Source organism: Vulpes lagopus, chromosome 4, assembly GCF_018345385.1.
Source record: "Vulpes lagopus strain Blue_001 chromosome 4, ASM1834538v1, whole genome shotgun sequence".
Taxonomy (NCBI): domain Eukaryota; kingdom Metazoa; phylum Chordata; class Mammalia; order Carnivora; family Canidae; genus Vulpes; species Vulpes lagopus.
The window spans coordinates 51,878,813-51,896,315 of record NC_054827.1 but is presented as its reverse complement, the minus strand read 5'-3'; the positions used below and the strand labels follow the sequence as shown (position 1 = coordinate 51,896,315).

The 17,503-nt window shown below is 35.5% G+C and overlaps 1 protein-coding gene across 7 annotated transcripts in view; it reads left to right on the top strand.

Moving 5' to 3' along the window:
* The window catches only part of BRAF (B-Raf proto-oncogene, serine/threonine kinase), a 185,789-nt gene that overhangs the window by 114,059 nt on the left and 54,227 nt on the right, over positions 1 to 17,503 (top strand). For all 7 annotated transcript variants that reach the window (XM_041751552.1, XM_041751548.1, XM_041751547.1 and 4 more), the window contains exons 6-8: positions 3,884 to 4,032; positions 4,974 to 5,093; positions 10,197 to 10,356. In XM_041751552.1, coding sequence (XP_041607486.1) covers positions 3,884 to 4,032; positions 4,974 to 5,093; positions 10,197 to 10,356 — 429 coding nt within the window. The remainder of the gene's footprint in view (positions 1 to 3,883; positions 4,033 to 4,973; positions 5,094 to 10,196; positions 10,357 to 17,503) is intronic.

The following is a 17,503-nucleotide window of genomic DNA, read 5'->3' as shown; positions in this document are numbered from 1 at the left end:
CCCGGGAGCCAAGAGCTCTCTCCATTCTCTTTTTTCCTCCCTTCCTTTAATTTCCATTTCTTTCCTTAAACTAAAAAAGAACATTCCTGTTCTGTGTGATAGTCTTCATCTTTAAAAAAAGAAAAAAATGAACAGTGTATCATGGACATTTTTCCACGTCAGTATACCTGGTTTCATATTTACAGAGATTGCATAATAGTCCATAAGAACATAAATTCAATATATTTAACCATCCTCTACTAATATAGACATCTAAGTTTTTTTTAAAAATCTCTCTTGTACGAAGGACTAAACAGAATCTTGCATTCATCATAATACACTTGTGTAAGTGTTTCTGAAGGATGAGTTAATGGAAGTGAAATAACTCTCCATGAGGACCTCTCCCTTCATCTGGTTTTTGCATTTGCTGGAACCTAGCCTAGGCTAAGTGTCACCAGCATGATAACTGGAACAAGGGTCATCTTTACCTTAGTGATGAGAGTATAGTGCCCAGAGCTTGAGAACCTGCAGAAGCCAGGAGTAGAATGATCTAGAAGACAGGAATGCATTTCTTACTTTCTATCATATATGGAATTTTGAGCATAGTTTATTTTTTCTAGATGGATAGTTATTGCTACCCTTTTGGCATCAGGTGCTCTCCCGTGTGTTTTGGTGATCAGTACAGCTGGACTCCTAAAGCAGATGAATAATGAGCTGATTTCCTTGGGGGTTTGTGCTTTCAGTGCTCCATTAGTGGTGAATAATGGTGAATAATTTGTGCTTCAGTAAGGCATCTTTTCAGTGAGTGTTGTCAATCAGATTTACTATGTAGCAGATAGTTTTGAAATAATGACCCAGCAAGTTCATTATTATAGATTTTTTTAATTTGTAGAATTTCAAGTGGATAAATCTGAAGATAATTTTAAGTTTTTAGAAATCCAAAAATGGTAGAGCTTACATTTCATGAAGATTACTATTTTTCTTGGCTAAAAAGTAGTTAAAGGAGGTAAGAAAACCTAAGTTGTTAACCATAAAATGGTGTTAGAGTAGTGCCTCAGGAAGGTCCTTGCCACAAGAGGATAATGAAAACAAGCTGCAGCCTAGTTCCAGAGTATGGAAATCCTCACAACACAGTTGGAGACCTGCCAGTAAATATTTATTAAGAACTTTCCATTTGCCAACACTGTGTCTGATCTGGGACCATAACAATGAATAAGAAAAACAATATCCCTGCCTTAGAGTAGAGAGACAGATGTTTTGATAAGAACATTTCATAAACACTCTTAATTACTGTATATGTATAAAGTACAGTTTATGCACAGAGTAGAAACTCCTAACCTGAGCTTGGAGGAGTCAGGAAGTTTTCCCAAAGGAAGAACTCTCTAAGCTAAGGCCTGATGGATGAGGGAATAGCAGATGGAGTGAAGAGAAGAGTACTCAACAGAGGAAACAGAAAGTGCGGACTACTTTTCAGTTTTGAAAGGTCAGGGGGGATGGTATAAAGTTGTAGAAGAGATTGTTATAGTGTAGCAAGAATTATCGTTAGAATAAGAAGAATCCAGCTCCTAGAAGTCCTTGTAAGGCTTGTTAAAGATTTGGACTTCTCTTTAAAAAATTGGAAATTAATTGTAAGCAGGAGAGACGTGATTGGATTTGTGTCTTAGAACAGTTGCTCTGAGTGTCATGTAGAGGCAAGAGTAAATGCATGTGTCCTGCTTAAGAAAGGGAGAGAACTTCTTTCTCTGTGCTGGGTTTTGCTGGCTACTTCAGAAATGCTGCTTATGTCTCCCAGTTTCCTAGAGTCCATTATTAAAAGCAGTTCCTTAGATATTTGCCTACATTCTAGGAGTCCCTGGGAACTGGCAGGGTGAAGGCAGCAGGAAAAGCAGAAAAATAAGAAAGTATACCTTCCTGTACTCACTTGTATTGACAAAGATATATTCCCAGAAACAATTATATGTCACAATTTATTCTCAAATGCATTCCTACATTTGCTTCTCCTCATTTCCACTCCTCTGTTTTCTTCTCTCTTCCCCTCCTGCACTGTCTGGGGTTTTTTTGTTTGTTTGTTTGTTTGTTTCTTTGTTTTGTTTTTTTCCTCCTTTACATACACAGTCTGGTACGTAGAGTTTTAGAAGTGGGTAGCAGGAAGAAAGACTGCAAGTGAGTAGATGAATGAAAAGAGAAATTAGAGCTTCATGAAACTCAGCAGATTATTAGGTGAGTGAGAAAGGGTTAGTTAGCAAAGAGAATCAAGTGATGATAAATGCTGATTCTTGTGAACATGTTTTGTATTTTTCTGTGCTCTATTTTCTGAGATTCTCTGAGAAATGTAAAAAACGCTTGCTTTGGCAAATACCGGCCACATAAATGTTAAATTACTCTACTATCTTGTATGTCCAAAGACAAACGGAAAAGCCACAAAGCTAAAAAACAAGGAATTTGGCTTTTATGTCCTCTAGAAAGTGATACATAAACCAAAAGGTGAAGAAAACAAGAGCCACTTTTAAAAATTACCTGAATAAAAAAAAAAAATAAAAAAAAAAAAAAAAATAAAAAATAAAAATTACCTGAATGTTCTCAAAAAGCTAGAAAGCATGATGTGCCAAGATACCATTTTCTTGATGAGACATTATTTTTAAATAACTTTTTATCCTGTTAAATGCATGTTTATTGTAAAGAGTTTGGTAAGTTGTGGCCATTGAAATCAACCTAACGAATCATGAGAGCAATGGCATATAATAGAAAGTCCTGGTGTACATTATAGTCGGGGTACTGTTAAATGAATATAGGTATGTTCTCGGTCATAATATAGCGTGTATTTCTTACTATTGTTCATGATTTAAACTGTCTGGGAAACAGAAGTGAATTGAGAATATACACAGCAAAGACAAAGGACAAAATAGAGTCACCTGTGCCCTAACCACTCTGAAATAGCCACTGTTAACATTTTGGTATTTTTCTTATGTTTTCTGCTTATTCAAAACAAATACTCTAAAAATAATTTCTGGCTTCAGTAGTTACCACGATGGAGCCTCCCTAACATGTTTATGTTTTTTTTTTTCCCCAGTGTAACCCCTGAGTAGATCATTTGCCTTCTGACCTAGGGTTCTTCCATGGTGCCTTTTAAGTTTCTTGTAGAGGAATGTCCACAAATTTAGATGTTTGCATCCTCTAACAAACTGATAATTCGTAAAAGGTGTTCTTATTGATTTTCCTGTCCCTTATCCTAATTAATTTCTGTTTTAAAGCTCTTTGGTGATTATCTCATTATTACCAAATAGTAACTTTAAGGTACAGTTCCTTGCTTTATCAACTGCTGTTACCATTTACCATTTGGTAACTTCTGTTACCAAAGGAAATTAGCTCATTTGTAGCATTACAATCTTTCTTCTTCCTCCTTCCCCTCCTTCAGGTGATTTTTGGGGCTTTTTTTGTTGTTGTTGGTTTGTTTTTTGGGCAGGTTCCTGTATTGGATACCTTTGTAACTTTAAATAATATACCATTGTTTCTTGTTCTGTCAATACCAGTAAGCATTTCTTAACTCCTTTCCTTGTGCAGTTGTTAAAGTGTGCCCTTACCTTCCGCTCACTCCTATTCCCTCCTTCTGTTTATCATCTCTTTAACTTTCATGGAATCAAGCTTGAAAATAGTTTCCAGTTTTTTATTAACTTCCCATCTTTTTTACTTCTTTTTTAATCGTATATTAGGTGGGATATAAAAACATATAGTCTATTGTCTTGAACCCCCTGGTTTTCATATTAGTATCTTAGTGTGTAAAACGGTTCTTGTGATATGAACATAATTAAAGATTTGTTATTTTAAGCAGGAGAGTAAATAAGTTGATTTCTAAAAAGATTCTTGCAAGTTTTTGAAATTCTCTATGATGTTTTATACTTTGCAGGTACGGAAAACTTTTTTCACCTTAGCATTTTGTGACTTTTGTCGAAAGCTGCTTTTCCAGGGTTTTCGCTGTCAAACATGTGGTTATAAATTTCACCAGCGTTGTAGTACAGAGGTTCCACTGATGTGTGTTAATTATGACCAACTTGAGTAAGTAATCAAAAAAAAAAAAATCTCCTTTCTGTCTACATTTTACTTTTCTTGATGTAAAACTAGCATATCTTAGGGTCTGGGAATTTTCTGTCCAGTAGAATTACAGAGAATTTAGAAAGGATGGCTAGAGAATACTGTGTAGTATAGCCAGTACTACTCTCCCAAACTGTAATTCTGATTCAGCTATATATTTCATTTATGCCTTATATCCTCTTTTAATTAATAAAGATCCCTTGCCCATAGACATCATTTTTAGATGGTTTTGGGAGGAGAATGGGTGTGATTTTAATTAAGTTAACCATTATATTTTTGGATCACAGATCAGGGATTCTGGTTCTGTCACTATTTTATAAATTATATATGTTCTCTCTCTCTCTTTCTCTCTCCTTCAACCTTCCCTGCCCAGTTTATTTAAAAGTAAGATATTAAATCTTTGTGCCCAATGTATCTCTTTCTAAAATTTCTATTTGCTTTATGCCAGAGTTTCTCTAAGAGTTAAGACTGAGTCTTTTGTAATCTTTTGTTGTTGTTGCTGCTGCTGCTGCTGCTATTAAGGTCTTAAAACTTTTCTTGATCACTTGAGCAAAGAGAATTTAACTCTATGAAGTATATTATAATGATGTCATCTAACTGAGATGGTAGATAAATTTTCTTCTAATTCCGTAACCATAAAGCATGATTTACCCCCTCTAATATGTAGAAATTTGCTGTATAGAGAATTAGTTTTAGATTATGAGCTTGCCTCTAAAAGTACAATGTAATTTTAAAAAAATAAGCCTTTAGGCAAAAATACAACTAATTGAATTTAACAATCATTTCTGAAAGTGGAATTTGATCTCAAATATTTCTTTTAACTCTATATGTATTCTGGTGTATGCAGCTTCTGGGTTTTGCACAAGTTAGGTTTGTTTTGTTTTGTTTTTGTTTTTGCCTCACAGTTTGCTGTTTGTCTCCAAGTTCTTTGAACACCACCCAATACCACAGGAGGAGGCCTCCATAGCAGAGACTGCCCTTACATCTGGATCATCCCCTTCTGCTCCCCCCTCCGATTCTCCTGGGTATGATTTGACTCCTGCTGTTCAATGACAGTGCTATTTGAGCTGGTTTCTTTTGGATTTGTTGGTTAATTATAAACCTTTCCAACACTTGGATTATTGAATTAAGGATTTTTCTTCGGGTAACTTATCCCATAGGCAAATACGTACATCCATTTGGTAAGATACCTAAGATTAAAACTAACATAGACTGCTTCTGGACCAGTCTTAAAAAAAGTCAAGTAATATCATTTAGAGTCCCTGGCTTGTGCTCATCACTGTATTAGGTAATATCAAATATAAAAGTTTATGATTCCTATTTAGAAAAGTAGCATTAACCCATGAGACAATGGCAAACATTTTAAAAATAGTGTATAATTAGTTTGCAAATTCTGACATGGTATTTTAAACAATGTGAGGACATAAATAGTATCATGTTTACTATAGACGGGGAATAATGAGAGTAGTTAATAACATTTAATGAAGATTTGAACTGGACCTTCAAGAATTCAGAATTTTAATGAGCCCAGGGAATAAAAAGCATGGTGATGAATGATGGGATGGTAGGGGAGAAATAGCATAAACAGAGGGAATGGAATGGTAGAGTTGACAGGTGGTGAGTGAATAGAGGCTAATCTAAGTTGAGACGTAGCACGTATGAGACCAGATTATGAAAAGTGTTGGGTTTCAAGTTGGAATTTAGACTTAATAGAGGTGGGGGGAGTAAAAGTTTTTGAGCAGAGGACTAATCTGGTGAAAATGGTTTTGAAGAAAGAAGCACTCACCGGTGATATACAGATAGATTAATGGACAAATATCTAGAGTGAAGAAGGCCAATTCAGATGCTGTTCATAGTGAAGACCATGAGAGGCAATAAAGACTTGAACTGGGATGGTAGCAGTGTGGAGGAGGGATGGGTATATATATATATAAAGTGTAAAGAAAATATTTATAGTGTTAATTAGTTGTGGAGGATAAAGGAGAAAACTGTCTTTAAAGATGATCCAAAGGCATCATATATTCAAGCTTCATAGTAGGGAAAAAAAGATGATGAGTTTAACAGATATTAGTGTTTTGGAGAACTTCTTACATAGGTCTACATACTCTTTCCCTTTTGGATTTGAGGCAGAATAAATTAAGCTGTATTTGGAAGCATGTGGTTTAAAAAAAAAAATGTCCTCACATGGCATTCTATTCTATAATATTCCAGAGATAATTAGTTAAGAACAGAAATATTTATTGTCAGTTTGAACTCTACTTCCTTCCTCTTTTCACAATGTAATGTTATCTTTTCCACCTAGAGACAGGAAAAAAAAATGGATAATTCCAAGACGTCGAATTTTACAAAACCAACCTTTCTAGAGGTCTCATAGGCTACAAAATCTAGAAAAGATTTGTATTAAGGACTAGCTGTTTTTATCTACTTTGGAACACTAGAAAATGGAACCATTAAATTTGGGGTGGGGGCTGCAGTGGTCAGGTTGTAATAGTTACCTGCTCTGGTGGAATCCTTTTATTCCTGCTGTCTTTATTGTTAGTTAGTTTTATGCACCTAGGTCGTTCTTAGGCAGGCGCTCAAAGTCTTGTAATTGTTTGTTTTGATTTTTAATTAATCTTTTGGCTATGGCATTTACTCCTGACAGGTTCTGTAGACCATGATGCCTTTCTAATGGCAGGTCCCAATTCTGTGAGCAGAGTTACAGAACACCACAATGAAATTAACTTGGTCTCTCTGAAGGTTTATAATGGTAATGATCCAGGACAGTTACCTTCCACTGAAGGGATGCTGTCTTAAAATTGCAAAACCATTTGCCTATGCCATGAGTATTTTATTTATAACTAAACTGAAGTATACATTCTGGTCTTGAGCAAATGTTAAGAAAGATGTTCAAACTTTTGTTTTCCTTATGCTTTTATGTCATGTGTCTATATGTGCCTATGAAAAGATGGAAGCCAGTCTTATTCTATACTGCTATTTCTTTGCATTTTGTTAATAGTCCTTATGACAATTACAGTGGTCATGAAATGCATATAATAATGAATGTAACCAAGACATATTGGGGAAGTGATACATTGACTAATTTTCAAACAAAAGTTAGAGGTACCTCCTTTTCTGCTTTTTAAAAATGCTGTGGAATGTATGAATGTCTGAAAAGTCAACATTTTAAAATTTCCATACTGCTGAACAGAAGTAGTCACTTTGCTTCAAACTCAATATTCTTTAAAAAAACTTTTAATATTCTAGAGGCACCTGGATGTCTCAATGATTGAGCATGTGCCTTTGGCCCAGGGCGTGATCCTATGGTCCTGGGATCAAGTCCCACATCAGGCTCCCTGCAGAGAGCCTATTTCTTTCTCTGCCTATGTCTCTGCCTCTCTCTGTGTGTCTCTCATGAATAAATTAAAAAAAAAAAAACCTTTTAGTATTCTAGGTTAAAAATTATATCTAAACTAACTAGTAATTTGCCAAAGGGTATTAGAGGTAAAATTCTTTTTATTTTTAATCTAATACTGTTTTAAAGAGGTTTGCAGCAAGATAAGTAGAGGTATCATCAGGAGAAACCCAGTTTGCTGGCTCCCAACATACTTCACAGGGTATAAACTGCCTTGGTCCAGGTAAATACATCCCAGTATGGAAACTGAATTTTATCAATCCCTAGAAATGATGAGAGTTATTAGAGATACACTAATTTACAGTGACCAGAATTAGAAAAGAGTGAATCAGAACTCCAGGTAATTAATTTCCAAGAGAAATAGAGCTGTTATTGTAGACCAAAGTTCTTATGTTGAATGGGCCAGCACTCAGTCTACTTGTAGAAGATATTTATGAGAAACCAAATTATAAGCTAAAGATTGCTTTTTTTTTTTTTTTTTTATGATAGTCACAGAGAGAGAGAGAGAGGCAGAGACACAGGCAGAGGGAGAAGCAGGCTCCATGCACCGGGAGCCTGATGTGGGATTCGATCCCGGGTCTCCAGGATCGCGCCCTGGGCCAAAGGCAGGCGCCAAACCGCTGCGCCACCCAGGGATCTCAAGATTGCTTTTGTTAAGCATGGGATTAGGACATTACTCAGATGTTTTATGACACCAGGATATAATTACTTAAAGTTTTCTCCAAAGTTACATACTTGCTGTCAAGTCTAGGTAAATTGACTTTATGGGCCAACAGATGCCTTCTACTGGGTAATGGTAGATACCAACTGCCAAATACAGTCTTTCTGATTTTGTGTAACCTCACTTCTTAAATATCCATTCATTTCTTTAGGTAATAAAATTTATCATATCAAATCCCAGTTTTTGTTTTTCCTCCTTCTAGACCAATGCCCTTTGAATATATACGTTCTGCTTTGTTATAAACTACATTTTGCAATCATAGTCCAATTCAGTAACTTTCAAAAATGACTTGCTCTCTCTTATGCCTGTACTAGACCGATTATGTTTATTAGACTGCCCTATACAACTAGTTAATTCAAGCTTTTTCCACTTCTAAGTCCTAACTCAAATCACGCTATTGACTTGAGACTTTAAATCAGCCTATAGTTTTTTAAAAGTAGATGTATTTTCCAAAACTTTTTTTAAAAACCAATTTTGTCAGGCAGCCCAGGTGGCTCAGTGGTTTACAACCTGTCTTCAGCCCAGGGCGTGATCCTGGAGACCCAGGATCAAGTCCCACATCGGGCTTCCTGCATGGAGCCTGCTTCTCCCTCTTTCTGTGTCTCTGCCCCCCCCTTCTCTGTTTCTCTCATGAATAAATAAAATCTTTAAAACAATATTTTTTTGTAATTTTTTCATTCTTTTACCTGTTCCCAGAATCCCTTAGCAAAAGGCATATATTGGCTGCCTAAAGCAAAAATAAAGATAGGTCTTTCACAAACTAAAATTTTTTCAATAATTAATAGAATAAAAAGAACGAGTGGAGTGTGGTAATTTTTCTAAAGGCCAGGTCCATCCGTTTTAGCCTGTAATTCTCATTGTATGATACTAAGTTTTTAAAGTACATAGTATTGTTTTTATTTCAGTTCTAAGTGCACTCCATTAATATGAACAAATGAGCTCAAAATTTCTTTCCCTACCGTTTAGAGCATGCTTCAAAGAGTAAAACTATAAACCGGTCTGGTTCAGATTTTGTTAACATGCTTTATGCAGAACCTTTAGAAAAAAAAAAAAAAAGCCTTTTGTCACTATTTGGCTTCTTTGGCTCTTCAAACCTCCATCTATTCCTTTTTGTACTATATTTACTTCCCATTCCTTTCTAAACTCTGTCCCCTCCCAAAATGTCTTTTTATGCCCTCCACAATTGTCTTTCTGGGTATGTCTTAATAGCCACTAAATAATACAGATTATTACAGAGTTTGCATAAAATGGAGTAGAATGATAACCTGTCTCTTTAGAGAGGCTGTTAGCACTGTGTCATTCATTGGTCTTGATGGAGCTCACCAAGACAACCATACTTCCTCTATTACGTGATACTCCCTTCGCACTTCCCTTGGATATCCTTTCTGAGGGCATTAGACTCCTCACAGAGGTTTACAATCTTTTCGCAGAACTTTATTGTATTCTGTGAGTTCTCGGTTCATTTCAGTGCAGCGAGACATCATAGAATCTGTTATTTATCTACAGTACCAAAATAGATCATTCTGTCACCTTTTGATGATCTTATCAAAAAGCAATATATATTTTTTAAATTTTTATTTATTTATTTATTCATGAGAGACACACAGAGAGGCAGAGACATAGGCAGAGGGAGAAGCAGGCTCCCTGCAGGGTGCCTGATGCAGGACTTGATCCCGGGACTCTGGGATCACGACCTAAGCCGAAGGCAGACACTCAACTGCTGAGCCACCCAGGCGTCCCTCAAAAAGCAATTTTTAAAAAGATTTACTTTAATGCTTAATATATGATTGTCTTGTGTTGCTTAATTATTGGACATGGTAAACATTTTTGAATATGAGAGATTGACACTATAAAGATTTTTTGGAACGCTTAAAAAACTAAGTGTTTGTTAAGCGCAGTTACTCCTGGGTTTTTAATGTTTTATAAGGAAATCTTTATATCATCCTTTTTTAAATGTTATTATCTATATAAAGTTGCCCTGAATCTTATCTTTCAATGACTTGATTTTTCCAGGCCCCCAATTCTGACCAGTCCGTCTCCTTCAAAATCCATTCCAATTCCACAGCCTTTCCGACCAGCAGATGAAGATCATCGAAATCAGTTTGGACAACGAGACCGGTCCTCATCAGCTCCAAATGTGCATATAAACACAATAGAACCTGTCAACATTGATGTAAGCATCCAGCATTATTAGAACTAAAAAAAAAAAAAAATTGAGTGTATTTATTTTTCTTTTTTTTCTTTTTTTTTTTTGTATTTATTTTTCTGCTACATCTGTAATACAGATCAGAATTGTGTATCGTAGCTATTATTAGTGATAGACTTTTCCTGAATTACTGATCAGAAAAGCTTGGTCATCATCTCTTCTGGTATTAAATACTTAACTGGTGCCAAATTGTGAAATTGTTCTGATATTTTTCCTTACGACATTTTTTCTGCAAAAGTCTTATGTTCATTTATTTAACAGATAATCCGTTGGCCATTTTATAGTAAATAAGAATACAGTTGCAGGTTTTCAATCTTTATCTTTAAAGATTTTAAATCTTTATCTAGATTTCAAAAAGTAGAAGATTTTCAATCTTTATCTAGATTTCTAAAAGTAGAACTTTGAGCTAAATAACTCTTAACAACCAATCATTTAGGGGATCCCTGGGTGGCGCAGCGGTTTGGCGCCTGCCTTTGGCCCAGGGCGCGATCCTGGAGACCCAGGATCGAATCCCACGTCGGGCTCTCGGTGCATGGAGCCTGCTTCTCCCTCTGCCTGTGTCTCTGCCTCTCTCTCTCTCTCTCTGTATGACTATCATAAATAAATTAATTAATTAATTTAAAAAAAAAACAACAACCAATCATTTATACAAGACATGCAAAACTACCTTTTACCTTCCTTACTTTTTCGACTATAACACTGTATTCCATCTTTCTACATATCATGAATTTTTGTATATTCTTTTTTGTAAAGTTTCTCATTAAGTTTTATTCATTTAAAAAAATGTATCTTATATAATCATCCTGTATTGTAATCTCATCTCTTCAATTATTTTAGCCACCTCCTGGCTGGTCACTCTTGATGTTTTTACTTTTTCAGTTTATTTTGCACACTGTAACTTAATTATGTACCTTAGTGTTGCTTCTTCAATTAGATCTTCTTGGCAGCAGAAACCATTCCTTTTTTTCTTTTTTTTTTTTAAGATTTTATTTATTTATTCATGAGAGACACAGGCAGAGACACAGGCAGAGGGAGAAGCAGGCTCCATGCAGGGAGCCTGATGTGGGACTCGATCCCGGGACTCTAGGATCATGGCCTTGGCCAAAGGCAGGCGCTAAACTGCTGAGCTACCCAGGGATCCCCAGCAGAAACCATTCCTAACATTAGTTCACTTGGTACCTATCTTAGAATGAAATACATAGTTGGTCATCTAAGAATATTTGTTTCAGTAAACGGGTTAGAAGAAGAAACAGGAAATTTCCCATATTATAGACCAAAGATCACAAACTTGAAGGGCCAGATAGGATATTTTAGGCTTATGGGTCATATGACCTCTAATGACAGCTATTGAATTTTGTCATTGTAGTGTGAAGGCAGCCAGAGAGAACACAGTATAAACAAATGGATGTGGCTTTATTTCCGTAAAACTTTATTTACAAAATAATCTGGTAATTGAACTACAGAAGAGTATAATGTGCTCTGCTACCTGAGCTGTGGTGGGCTAGGAATCCCTATCTAGAATTAGGTGTCCTACTCCCAGAATTTGTGCTTTCAAATAAAGAGTATAAGTTATCCTTAATCTCTGTAATAAGCAACAAAACAGGAAACTCACCAAGCTTGTTTGCCTTGGAAAGTAATTATATTAAGGAGTTAAAATCAATCAATTAATTAATTAAAATGGAAGTTCAAACTGTTTCCCCAAAGAAGCAGGGTACTAGAATTAGTGACGTGGTTATTTGTGTGTTAGAAGATAGGAATTCTTCTCATTATATGAGCATTCCTTATGTGAGTCCTCATAGTTATAAGGTTGAGTTAGAGAAGCAAAAATTGTACTAACAGGAAAATAAATGTTCACTTATTAACAGACTAATGTTAGTCCCCATACAAACATTCCTCCCCATCTAATACCAGTTTGCATTCCAACCTCCATACATCATTATCCAACATTTCAATGAAAACATAATGCAGATTGATTGCAAGTCTGGCAAAAAGAAGAAAGAAAGAAGAGATTTTAAGGCTTTTATGAAGACGAAAAGGGACTTTGGAGAACTACTAAAATTGTAAAAAGCCATTGAAAAAAAGGAATATAGTAGAATTAAATTAGTCTAATTAACAATAGAAAAGATCCATAGAGATGACAATATAAAAGGCTCTCCAAATGAAAATGACTTGAGTATCAAAGGATTGATAGAGTACCTTCAGGGAACTGATGAAGCCCTCTAAAATTTTTATAAAGATTTATTTATTTGTTTGTTTATTTATTTATTTATTTAAGAGAAAGGGGGAGAGGATGGGCAGGGAACTGGGCAGAGACAGAGGGAAACTCCACTGAAGGGCTTGAAACTAGTAAGTTTTTCCTCTAGCTAACAGACCTGAATACAAAGGAAGAAAAAAGTAGAAGAGGGAAATATGGGAATAATGAGATTGTGAAATAAGAAATCAAATCTTACTTCTGAGTTAGATCTATTCTCATTATGTTCAAAATTGTAGCTGTGTTACTTTCAATACTAACATCCTTTTAGACTATATCCCTCTAGACTTTTCCTCTCAGTGTTACCAATGTTCTCTTGTTTTATGAGGCTTGAATATGTGGAGTGTCATTTTTATATTTTGCCTTTTTGTCCTCGTTTTTTAACCAGATAGTCAAAGGGTATCAGTTCTTTCTTTTGATAACTCATCTCCAATTTGTCCTTATTATTTCTACCCTCTGGGCCCATATTTCTTCCCTTGAATTACTTATTACATTAATTTCCTAAATAGATTTCCTGCCATTGGTTTCTCTATCCATTCTTTTTTTTTTTTTTTAAGATTTTATTTATTCATAGAGATGCAGAGAGAGAGAGAGAGAGAGAGAGGCAGAGACACAGGCAGAGGGAGAAGCAGGCTCCATGCAGGGAGCCTGACATGGGACTCGATCCCGGGACTCCAGGATCACACCCTGGGCTGCAGGCGGCGCTAAACCGCTGCGCCACCAGGGCTGCCCTCCATTTCCATTCTTTATGGTACTGTCCTCTGTCATCATCTGTTCCTTGTTCCAAAAATTTCATGGACTTCCCACTTATTATAAGATAATATATAAATTCTTCAGCATATTCATTCAATTTCAGTCATTTCATTCAGCTCCCTCCAATAATTACTTATTTATTATTTTAGTAAACAAGATTTTTTTTACTTTTTTTTTTTTTGATATGGCAATATTGACACTGGAATAGGCGTTATGACATAATTGAAAATTAAGGGTAAATTAGTATATGATCTTTGGCCTAAAAGAGGTCAGAGTTTAATGGATGAATTAGACATATAAATAAATAGACACAAAAATATATAGTGGTAATTTATAAAAGAGGGTAAAAAACTTTTACGTTGTTCTATATAGGAATACTTAATAGAGAAAGGACAATATTTAAGTCATATTATAAAAGATGAATGTGTAGGAGTTGATTGAGCACACTTGGTGAGGGTTTTAGGAAGAAAAGACATTTGTTAAGGAAATAGTATATGCAGAAGTATGGAAGTACCTTTACATTGGATGTAATTAATAGTTGATATTGTAGGAGTTTAGGGCTCAGGAGAAGGGTAGGAAATTGTAGAAGACAAAACTAGATAGGTAGAGTCCATACTCTGCCCACATACACCCTACCTGTATCTGCTTTAAGGTCTCTGTAAGACCTGGTAGTCGGGAGTTTGAAAATTTTTAAGTGGTAGATAAAGTGGTCAGCTCTATGTTCTGTAAGAATCTTTTGAATTAATGAGAGATTTGTAGGCAAGACTGTTAGGAATGATACTGAAAATGGCTACTGTTTATGAATGCTTACTCTATGAGAAGTACTGTACTAAGAGCTTTACATAAATTTTCTTACTCTGTCCCCATAAACAGTCATGGGTTAGTACTATTTTTATTCTTATTTTACTATTGAGAAAATTAGATTTTGAGGAGGTTAAGAAACTTTCTGAGATCACACTACTGATAAATGATTGAAATGGGGTGTAAAATCTGTCCTTTCTTGCTTATTTCTTCTATGTTCTATAGAGTCATAGATGAAAGAGGTGAAAGAAATGAGGGGTAGAATATAATGCCCAGATTTCTCTGGCTTGGGTGTATAGATAGTATCCATTCCAGTCGTTAGGATAGGAAGTACCAGTGGGAGAACAGTACTTATAAAAATGAAACTGGTAACTATTATTTTGACCATACTGACATTAAGATATCTGAGGGACTTTACTGGTTTAGAGGTCCAGTAGCAGTTGAATATCTTATATAACCTTGAATAGACATACAGCTTTTGGAGTAATTATCATATTTGTCAGTTAAAATCTGAATGTAAATGATACTACTCAAAGAGTTTGTGTAAATTGCCGAGAGGGTAGAATATGCAGCCCCATTGAATATTATTAACATTGAGGCAGAGACTGTTGTTCTGTCTCTTTTGTGGTCTCCTCTTCCTAAGTCTAATTTCAGCTAAGTAAGAGAAAGTAGTGTTGCAGAAGCCAACAGGAGAAAAGGGACTTCAGGAATGCTGAAGTAGTTGATGTCAGTTGCCAGTGAGATTCCAATGATAAGGACTGAAAATGACTATTGGACTATGTCATTTTGTCATTGTAACTTCATTAAGACCTGTTTTAGAGGGCTGGTGGAGGAGAGCAAGGCAGGTGAAGATGTGGGTTAAGTGTCAGTTTTGAGAAGCTTGGCTGTAAAGGAATAATGAAGGTGCTATAGATTAAAGCAGAGTTGAGGGACAGTTTTTAATGTGAGAGTCTTCAGCATATTTGTAACTTGAGGGAAAAAAACAAGTTGAAGAGAGGTTGAAAATAACAAGATAGGGAATAAGTGATATAGTAAAGTTCCCTTGTCGTGGAAACAATGTTCCTCAGAGGCTATATTAAAAGTGGGCATAGCTAGAGCTCTGCAGCTCTTTACAGGCTCTATAATCTAGGGCACATAACTTAACCTTGAAGCTAGTAGTATCTACCTCTTACAGTGGATTAAGAATGATTATTATGCCTTGCACATAGTAAGAATTCAGAATTTATAGTTAACATTACTGTGCAAATATAGGTATAAGGACAGAACAGAATTTTTTTGATGGCTTCTGTTTTCTCTTTCATGCTAAATGGAAGAGATACAAGTAAGAAAGGAACTACAGGAGATGAGGAAGAGTTTGAAGTAGCTAGTATTAGAATAATAGAAGATCTTCTTTAACCTAGAATAAATAAGAATGTCAAAGAGCTTTAAGAATGGATTGAGGGACGCCTGGATGACTCAGTGGTTGAGCATCTGCTTCGGCTCAGGGCGTGATCCTTGAGTTCTGGGATCGAGTCCCACATCAGGCTTCCTGCATGGATCCTGCTTCTTCCTCTGCCTGTGTCTCTGCCTCTCTCTTTATGTCTCTCGTGAATAAATAAAAAATCTTTAAAAAAAAAAAAAAAAAAGAACGGATTGAAAACTGGAAGTATGTGGTGCAGTAAGAGTGGAGAAAGCCAAATAAGAGTGGAGAAAGCCAAAATTGGCTGATCCCTGGTTATGGGGAGTCACAAGTTTGGTGCAGCGAAACGGAAAGGGATGTGGCCTTTCTGCCTTTGTCTTTTTCTTTCTGTTCAAAATGTCCTTTGCTTCCCTCTTCCCCCTGCATTCCTGTCTATCCCTTAAGCCCCAACTTATAGCTCATCTCTTGAAATGCTTTACCTATGATCAGGTCTTAAAGTTATTTATCCTTTGAACTTGTGTAGCACTAAGAATCTTTTCACACATACTATTTATTTGGCAGTTAACTAAGCATCTTTGGTACCTCTTTTATTGTTTTCTTAAGCTATTTTTCTTGTATCATTTAATTTCCGTATGTGCATGTCTTCCAATTAGATTAAAAGCTTTTGGGCAGCCCTGGTGGCTCAGTGGTTTGGCGCTGCCTTCTGCCCAGGGCGTGGTTCTAGAGACCCAGGATTTAGTCCTGCGTCAGGCTCCCTGCATGGAGCCTGCTTCTCCCTCTGTCTGTGTTTCTGCCTCTCTCTCTCTCTCTGTGTTTCTCATGAATAAATAAATAAAATCTTAAAAAAAAAAGGAAAAAGAAAAAGAAAAAGAAAGCTCTCAAGAATACAGAAAGTTAGTGATACCACCAGGATTTTATATTTATTGGTAGTCACACAACCCCTAATACCTAGCACCTTGTTTGCTAGATATTAAGAGTATTTATTGGTTATTCTGTTGAAGGCTTTATATAATACATTAAACATGATAGAAATCATCTGTAAAAAATTTACTCTGGGTCTTAGCCTATAAAAGAAAAGTTACATATTTAGAAAGAGCCTTTGAGTCTGTTTAGAGACATTTGTGGCCATTCAGTCCCTTATACCTAAGTTAAACTGGATAAAAACCTAAGATCTACCTATTAAGGTCCAAATTGCCTTATTGCCAGTAGACTTTTCCCTCCCCACTCCCCAATATTATCTATTGTAAAAAGAATCATAAAGGTAGATTTTAACAAAACTCTTGTTTGAGCCATTTTGATTTTGCTTCTAGTGATTCCTTATACATCTGTATTTTTATAATTGTAATCAATGTACATTTAATTTTATTTTTTATCATACTGTAAATATGTTTCCCAATACAAGCTTCCTAGCTATTTCAGTAGCTGAATAATACTTATTAAATTGATGCACCATAATTTACTTAACCCAAATGTCAATTGGTCTATAATAGGGAAATAATTGTTAGTATGATGGATAATGCTGCACTGGACATCTTTGTGCATATCACTTTTTTCTTCTGAATTATTTCCTTAGGAATAATTCCCAGAAGTGGAATTATAGGATCGAAGGGTATGAACATTTTATGGCTCTTAATATGTGCCAAAATTTTTTTTTTTAAGAATTGGTGCACCCATTGGTTTTGAATGGGCTGATAGGAATTTCAATATTTGATCAGGACTAATAATCTCTTCAATATAGGATTAGGTTGGCAAGTGCTTCAAAATGTTTATTTTAACATGTTTAACATGTTTAGCATGTTTTATCATGCTGGTAAACATGATAAAAATGTGAAATCATCATTCGACAGGTATTTTGTTTTTTGTTATAAGATTTTTTTTATTTATTCATGAGAGACACAGAGAGAGAGAGG